General features: G+C 39.6%; 1 protein-coding gene across 1 annotated transcript in view; it reads left to right on the forward strand.

The window, feature by feature from the left end:
* Positions 1 to 4,416, forward strand: part of LOC117555023 (GDNF family receptor alpha-1-like) — a gene marked incomplete at its 5' end in the record, with an annotated part of 46,894 nt that extends 42,478 nt beyond the window's left edge. Inside the window, 1 exon segment of the mRNA XM_034229677.1 lies at positions 925 to 4,416. Coding sequence (XP_034085568.1) covers positions 925 to 1,071 — 147 coding nt within the window.
* Between the last annotated feature and the right edge of the window lie 4,317 nt (positions 4,417 to 8,733).

The raw sequence follows: 8,733 nt of genomic DNA on the forward strand, positions 1-8,733 counted from the left end.
AAACTCCTGGTCTTTGTTGTTCCTTTGAGGCCGAAATGGGATTGTTGCTTATCTGGTGGCTTTTAAAGTTCACTATAAATGTCATTGCACAATAATAAGGCGGTGTTATGAACTGAACTGACATTTAATAGAGGCAGGGACAGGTCTGGAGGAGACGACACAGACGTTAGCTCGCAGCTTTATTAGCAAGCCAAAGAGCTGGGGAAGCTATATACATCACACACACACACACACACACACACACACACACACACACACACACACACACACACACACACACACACACACACACACACACACACACACACACACAGAAACAACCTTTTGATTGGAGAACTGTGTCAAATACCTTTCTCTAATGTATGAAGCAAGCATTATTTCCTAAATCGTGACAATAGTACTTGAAGCTTAAGACGTTTGGAAGGATTTATTGTTATTGTTTTAACATTTTTGGTCAACATTTATCAAACTGTAATGAAAATATCTCAGAGTCTGCAGTGGAGAATATCGTTCTGGACACGTTCATAGCAGCAAATCCAGTTTCTCTAAAGAAATACGTGTTCCAAGACAATGTGAAGTTCATACTGACCAGATTATTTAACATAAACTATGCTAAGCTAATATACTAATATAAAAAAAGCTTCTCCTAGCATCTTCACAGCGAATTCGGCTCTTTTAGCACCGAGAAAGACAACACTTTTAGATGTTTGGGACATCTGTGAATATTGTTTTAAAAAAAAGCAGAAGTCTAGGAGGTTCACGTTTAAGCCACTTCAGTATTGACTTTGCTAATCACCTTTTGTAATACAATGTATGACAAATGCCTTGTTCTGATCATAACAGAAGAGAAAGACTGTCACATTGCATAGTTTCAGAAACAGTGCTAATGTCATTGTCTCCTGTCCCTCTGTTTCTCTCCCTCAGGACCCTCAGATTGATAATCCCAGCACATCCAACGCCATCCCGAGGAACTCTGCTGTCTCCAGACGGGACGCTGCCTCTCTGCTGCCCCCCCTGGTGACTCTGTGGTACTGCAGCCTGCGGGCGATATCCTCGCATCACGTCTTGTAGCCTCGACGCTTCACAGAAAACACAACGGACTGACAAACACACATTTGTATAAAAGAAAAAGCAACATTATATCCTTTCTTCTCAGTGTTGTAATATGATTTTCCCTCTGGATTCTATCTCTCTTTTGATTCCTACTTTGTTTTTTTAAATGAATTTTGTTTTGTTTTTTGCATTGCAGCTGTGTGCTAAAGCGGTGATCTGTACTCGTTCAGTTTGGCTGTGTGTTCCCTTTAGGTTAGTTGAAAAAAAAAAGAGATTTAAGGCTTACGTTTAATACTCAAGGACTACATTCCAATAAACCACAGCTGGTAACTTTGGAAAGGAACACACATGTCATTTAGCGTGGATTTTCGGAGTCAGTTTTCACCCTCGTCTGTTTGTGTGTTGAGGCTATAGGTGGGATCTTTTGCTCAAAAGTCACAGTCAGTTCAGTAACGGCTATATTTGATCACTTGGGCAGCTTTTAGGTGTTATTCAGTCTCCTCTGTGGTTTGTGTTTGTTTTGATAATGACGTGATCTGGTGTTTTACATTTTTACGAACGATTCCACGTGGATATTTACCTGAGAAAAACTCAATTTCAAGGTGAACACCGATAACTACCTGCGCCCAAACCGTGTTTACGGTAGCTCATACTGAACACACATTGCCGATGGCTAAAAGCACACAAGGCAAAGACCCACGAACACACACTGCACATGTTCACACACTCAGACAAAATCACACGGAAACACACACAGCACCAGGTTTTCTGCTCCATTTTTTGTTTTACACCAGTTTCTTTGCCAACATAGTGATTCTCAGAGGTCAGAACGCTGCTGTGGATATCTGAATCCACTCATTAGTGATTGTACATAACTTGTAATTGTTAGAAGTCCAAGCCATGTTCAGTGTTGCTCTATTGAAGGTGCCAGAGAAGCTGCTGCAGTTTCACCGGAATGAGTTTTTCTTTTTATGTTGATGTACTTTGCTGCACTGCGTCCACGAAAACAAGAGCTGAGGAAAAAAATAGACTTATTGTTGTTGAGTATATTCAACGGTAACTCACACCTCTGTCCCACTCAACGCTTACTTTACTGTCAGTTCAGTGTTACGACTTATTGACTCACTTGTGAAACTGCCAACACGTGTGTTGGGGAGGAAGCGATCACATGATATTGAACATTTGCTAAACCCCAACCTTACTTACTTTACTGTCATTGCAACTGCTGGGTTTTGTATTCTAGTTACATGTATGCCAATAAACATAAACTATGGCATGATTGGTAATACATTCAGGAAAGATTGGCCTTGATTTCAGACCGAAGAAGACAAAGCAAACTTCTAAATCTCAGCTAGTGATCATACATTTTGACGGCTAAAAGCATACCAAACTGTAGCTTCCTAACACACTTTAATACGTTAATTGGATACCTTCTCCAGGATGACTGGTTTTAAAATATGAACCCTGAATGAAGGTTTATTGTACGCATAACTTGTAACGCCACCATAAAATGTAGTTAGCTATGATCTGCTCCTTGGCTTTGGTTGTACTGCAGCTAGAATGCTAATGGATTCGGCTAGGTGTGCTAGCACTAGCTATCAGTAGCTAGCAGCTACAAAGTTATTCCTTGGACTTTTGCTTCTATTTTTGTTATTCTGGAAGGGTATGCATAACTTGTAACGCCACCAACAAATGTAGTTAGCTATGATCTAATCCTTGGCTTTGGAAGTAACACTAGCCTATGGTACTGTAGCTAGAATGCAAATAGTTTTAGCTAGGTGTGCTAACACTAGCGAGCAGTAGCTAGCAACTACCTACTCATTCCTTGGACTTTGGCCTCATTCTTTGTCATTCTGGAAGAGTTTAAAAGTACATTTAAAGCTCTAAGATAGACATTCTGGCTCTTTTTAGTCTTTTTGAACTACAAAGCTACTGGCCCAAGAAGTAATTGGTACATTTCGTTCATAAAATAAATGTCTGGTAGAGAGGTTCAGCAAACGGTCGATTCTGTGTTATAAAAGAAACTGCAGCAAACAAGTGACTCATGTACTGTGTGTAAATCGTTAAAGCATTTGTTCCTGCTTACTGCTGGGGAAATGAAAAAGACACAGCGTCGCAATCACGTCTAATTCTCACATGTCGACTTATTCATGTTAGTATTGGATGCATCTGTTTTTTTAATTCTCCCCCCAACACGTGATCAACTTGTTTACATACATCTCTGTGGCATGCTATAGGTTAATTTAACCATTGGGACACCGACAGGGACATTTACAACACGCTGCTTGGGTTTATGTAGCTTCCTCAAAACATCATTGATGTATAGTATAACTTAATGTTATTTACCGAGCATAAACATGGTATATGCACTGTATGGCTGAAACTATAAATTGGACAAGTACATGTCCGATGATATTCTACTCCAGAGCATTGTGAGCTATTTTGAAATCCAGATAGAGTACATTGAAAAAAAAGTTTTTTCATAACAACTTATGTGTATATTTCTCCCAGTATGTACTATGGAATATTATTGCATCTGAGAAAGAGGATATCAATGTAACCCTCCTTATGTAGTTATAAACAACTGTATTTCCTAAACGTATTTCTTTTGTACCATAGCCCCGTTTATGATGTTGCTTTAGTAGTTTTTTTTTGTTTTGGCTAAGATTTAAACTTATTTTTCTATCTTTTACTTATTTTTTGCTGTTTTTCGATGAGATGAAATGAAGTGAGGCAGACCGGGCACAGATGGTTTATATTTAAAACTTTTATAAAACTGTTTATTGCTGTTAACCCTGATTATTTTGGTTTTACTGCTAAAATAACTATGTTGACAATAACAAGAAGTTGAGTTGTCATTGCATGGTGATTGAGAAGGAAATAAATCAATGTTTAAAGACAAATATATTCTATACCATACCATTGAAGGCTTTTTTATGGTATATTTGACCAGAGGTGGGCGACTGAAGATTGAATGTGTGGAAGGAAAGTGAAAGAGAAATGTTATGAGTTGCTTCACGACAAAAATTAAATTTCTCAGAACTGTGTCTTACAGTATGCTCATTATTTTGTATTTGAATCCGAGTGTCATATCGTCATTGGCCCTAGAAAATGAAGGTATTGTTTATATATGTGGCTCAGAAGGCACATCCTCCTGATGTAAGGGTGCCACTTTTGGATGCAAATGTTAAGGTGTTAAATATGTTTGCTGTCCATCTCGATCCCAATCTGTTGTTTCAAAATACCAACAAAATAAAATGGTGTTTTGGAGACTCCCTCAGCTGCCTGGCATCATTAACTTCTTAGCTTGTGAAAATGTAAAATCTATTGTACAAAAGTTACGATTAAAAACTGTTAAATCACCCGGACTGTTTTTTCATGCTTTTTTCACTGAATGAGGAAAAGAAGGGATATAAATCATTAAAAAGGACATAGGTTTCATATTGGTGTTTAGTAGCTCTACTGTGATATGTTTCCACATACGTTATTTTGTTAATAAATTCATATCTGTAGACGAAAAAAGGCAATGTTGGAGTCCCACAGGGTACTAGTGTGGGTCCCCTGTTGTTTTCAAGTTTTCTACACAGTCAAGACACAACTAAAAACTTTTACAATATTTAAATAGAAATATGCATCAAATAGTAGAACTTTGACATTAATGCATAATAGGGGACGTACATGTATATCAGTATGTAGTGTCTCTACTTTAAAGAGTCCTCTCCTGCTGATGTTCAGGTGTATATCAGTATGTAGTGTCTCTACTTTAAAGAGTCCTCTCCTGCTGATGCTCAGGTGTATATCAGTATGTAGTGTCTCTACTTTAAAGAGTCCTCTCCTGCTGATGTTCAGGTGTATATCAGTATGTAGTGTCTCTACTTTAAAGAGTCCTCTCATGCTGATGTTCAGGTGCATATCAGTATGTAGTGTCTCTACTTTAAAGAGTCCTCTCCTGCTGATGTTCAGGTGTATATCAGTATGTAGTGTCTCTACTTTAAAGAGTCCTCTCCTGCTGATGTTCAGCTGTATATCAGTATGTAGTGTCTCTACTTTAAAGAGTCCTCTCCTGCTGATGTTCAGGTGTATATCAGTATGTAGTGTCTCTACTTTAAAGAGTCCTCTCATGTTGATGTTCAGGTGTATATCAGTATGTAGTGTCTCTACCTTAAAGAGTCCTCTCCTGCTGATGTTCAGGTGTATATCAGTATGTAGTGTCTCTACTTTAAAGAGTCCTCTCATGTTGATGTTCAGGTGTATATCAGTATGTAGTGTCTCTACTTTAAAGAGTCCTCTCCTGCTGATGTTCAGCTGTATATCAGTATGTAGTGTCTCTACTTTAAAGAGTCCTCTCCTGCTGATGTTCAGGTGTATATCAGTATGTATTGTCTCTACTTCAAAGAGTCCTCTCCTGCTGATGTTCAGGTGTATATCAGTATGTAGTGTCTCTACCTTAAAGAGTCCTCTCCTACTGATGTTCAGCTGTATATCAGTATGTAGTGTCTCTACTTTAAAGAGTCCTCTCCTGCTGATGTTCAGGTGTGTATCAGTATGTCGTGTCTCTACTTTAAAGAGTCCTCTCCTGCTGATGTTCAGGTGTATATCAGTATGTAGTGTCTCTACTTTAAAGAGTCTCTCTCTGCTGATGTTCAGGTGTGGTATCAGTATGTCGTGTCTCTACCTTAAAGAGTCCTCTCCTACTGATGTTCAGCTGTATATCAGTATGTAGTGTCTCTACTTTAAGAGTCCTCTCCTGCTGATGTTCAGGCGTTGTATCAGTATGTCGTGTCTCTACCTTTAAAGAGTCCTCTCCTACTGATGTTCAGCTTGTATATCAGTATGTAGTTGTCTCTACTTTAAGAGTCCTCTCCTGCTGATGTTCAGGTGGTATCAGTATGTCGTGTCTCTACTTTAAAGAGTCCTCTCCTGCTGATGTTCAGGTGTATATCAGTATGTAGTGTCTCTACTTTAAAGAGTCCTCTCCTGCTGATGTTCAGGTGTGTATCAGTATGTCGTGTCTCTACTTTAAAGAGTTCTCTCCTGCTGATGTTCAGGTGTATTTCAGTATGTAGTGTCTCTACTTTAAAGAGTTCTCTCCTGCTGATGTTCAGGTGTATATCAGTATGTAGTTGTCTCTACTTTAAAGAGTCCTCTCCTGCTGATGTCCAGGTGTATATCAGTATGTAGTGTCTCTACTTTAAAGAGTCCTCTCCTGCTGATGTTCAGGTGTATATCAGTATGTAGTGTCTCTACTTAAAGAGTCCTCTCCTGCTGATGTTCAGGTGTATATCAGTATGTAGTGTCTCTACTTTAAAGAGTCCTCTCCTGCTGATGTTCAGGTGTATATCAGTATGTAGTGTCTCTACTTTAAAGAGTCCTCTCCTGCTGATGTTCAGGTGTATATCAGTATGTAGTGTCTCTACTTTAAAGAGTCCTCTCCTGCTGATGTTCAGGTGTATATCAGTATGTAGTGTCTCTACTTTAAAGAGTCCTCTCCTGCTGATGTTCAGGTGTATATCAGTATGTAGTGTCTCTACATGTCTCCATGCTTTAATGTTCAAAAAGCTCTATATTGTTCTCATAGTGTCTGTGCTGCAGCACCTCGTTTCACCCTCTGTCTGAAACCAGAGCCCAGTCTGCTCTGATTGGTTAGCTGGCCGGCTCTGTTGTGATTGGTCAACCGCTTAGAGCCCCTTAGCCTATCACGTACAATGTGTTGGAGCTCCAGCCAATAGAAGCGCGAGTGTTAGATAGTGATCTAATATGTTCTGAAACGTTGGGATTTTAGGCTTTTCACACCATTTACATGCACTAAAACCTATAACACACTACAGGTAAGGGAAAACGCACAGAAAGTACAGCCTCTTGAAGACAGTTAGAATTGATCCTGAACACCTCGCAGGTTAATCTCCTTGACCTCGGGATCAAAGACAAAGGAAACAAGATCTGAGGTTTCTGACAACTGTATTTGTTAGAAAGCATAAGGGGCACCAGGTCAGCTGAGCTCTCTGTGGGTCTTTATTGTTCAGTGTTGCATGAGGAGAAGAAAAGGGAAAGAGGACAGAAGTACAGACTCCCTGCATCAAGGTGGATGGATCGCTATAACTTAAACTAATTATAACTTCAAATAGTTAATGAAACGTGACACACTGGGCTTTAAAACAGTGCATTACTTGATTTGAAGAAAGTAATCACTGCCATTTGTCTGCCCCCCAAAAGTCTTTATATAAAACAATTGTGCAAACTCTTTCTAAGGTTCGAATCAATTCTCTCTCAATCTTCACTTTTAAAAACATGGAAAAACAATCACCTGATAGAAACTATTAAGCTTGTTTAATTCACAGTGCACAATCTTGCAAATCTAATGTATAACACTACATGTAAGGAGTCATTACAGCTTCAACGTCAAGGCTAATTTAATTAAATGAATTGGAAAAAGTCAATTAAAATGTGTCGTTATGCAAACTCTTAAAGGTTGAAATCAATTACTATCTAAATTGCCCTTTTATAACAAACAATGGTCGTGAAACACAAGCCTCTGGGAAGGAGAACAGATTACATAGAGCACTAACTACGGTAATACTCATCCACATTTATATCTGTTTGTTGAATTGGTAAAACCCATATTTAACATTTTTAAGTACAGTTTTGCAGGAAAATTGTTGGGGAATAACTTCCCCTGCATGTCCTCCTTCGCCCTCTGACGCAGATGCCGTAAACCTTGAGCAGCCGTTATCTCCCTTGAGGGGCTGCCCTAGCATTTTGTTGTTACCAGTTTGTGAGCGGGCAGCTCTCGGTCAGAGATAGTTATTGTGGGACATCTGGAACGCATCCTTCTCGGGGTGTAGATGACCCCGAGCCATAAGCGACAACGACTGTGATTCAGTGTCCTCAGCTGTTTGGTCTAATTATTGAAGAATGTTGATTATTACACTCTGAACTAGTTCAAACCTGGAGCTACAGGAGGGGTCTTCAGAATTGATTGTGGCATCTCAACCGTGTGGTCAACTCGTGGCCCGTGACATGTCTTGTGAATTCTCCGGCCGAAGCTCCAAATAAACCGTCAGTGTTTGCCATCAAAGCTCCAGCTCTCCATCGCGTCTCTTTGAGTCCTGACTCCAATCGCTTCAGAAGTTTCCCCCACAAATACATACAGTATTTACTTAAACACAACATTATCCCTTTCCCAGCCTAATGAGTTTTTCTAAGGCATAATACATGTTAGATCTACTGCATAATACATGTTAGATCTACTGCAGTCCTTTGTACAACTAAGAATCTATATTAATTATTGCCAACAATTCGGGACTAAATTACATGTTACTTGTTAGACGCTTTTATCCAAAGCGACTTACATACTCAATACTGTGGTCAATCCCCACAGGAGCACTTTGGGGTGAAGTGTCTCAGGGACACAACGACATGCTGACTGCAGTGGGGTTTGAACCTGTGACCCCCTGATCCGAACACCAACGCACAATCCACTGCGCCACACGCCTCCAAATGAAAAAGAAAGCTGCGTTTTAGACCAAAGAGCTGTTATTCCTGAATGAAACACCATCATACCTAAAGCAGATACTGAATAAGTTGCTCACATCAACCCCCCACCACATTCAACAGCTGTGAGTTATCACCCTGAATGTATCCATACTAATTGTTAATATGTGGCCTGACATGTTTCCAGAC

Source organism: Gymnodraco acuticeps, unplaced genomic scaffold (assembly GCF_902827175.1).
Source record: "Gymnodraco acuticeps unplaced genomic scaffold, fGymAcu1.1, whole genome shotgun sequence".
Taxonomy (NCBI): Eukaryota; Metazoa; Chordata; class Actinopteri; order Perciformes; family Bathydraconidae; genus Gymnodraco; species Gymnodraco acuticeps.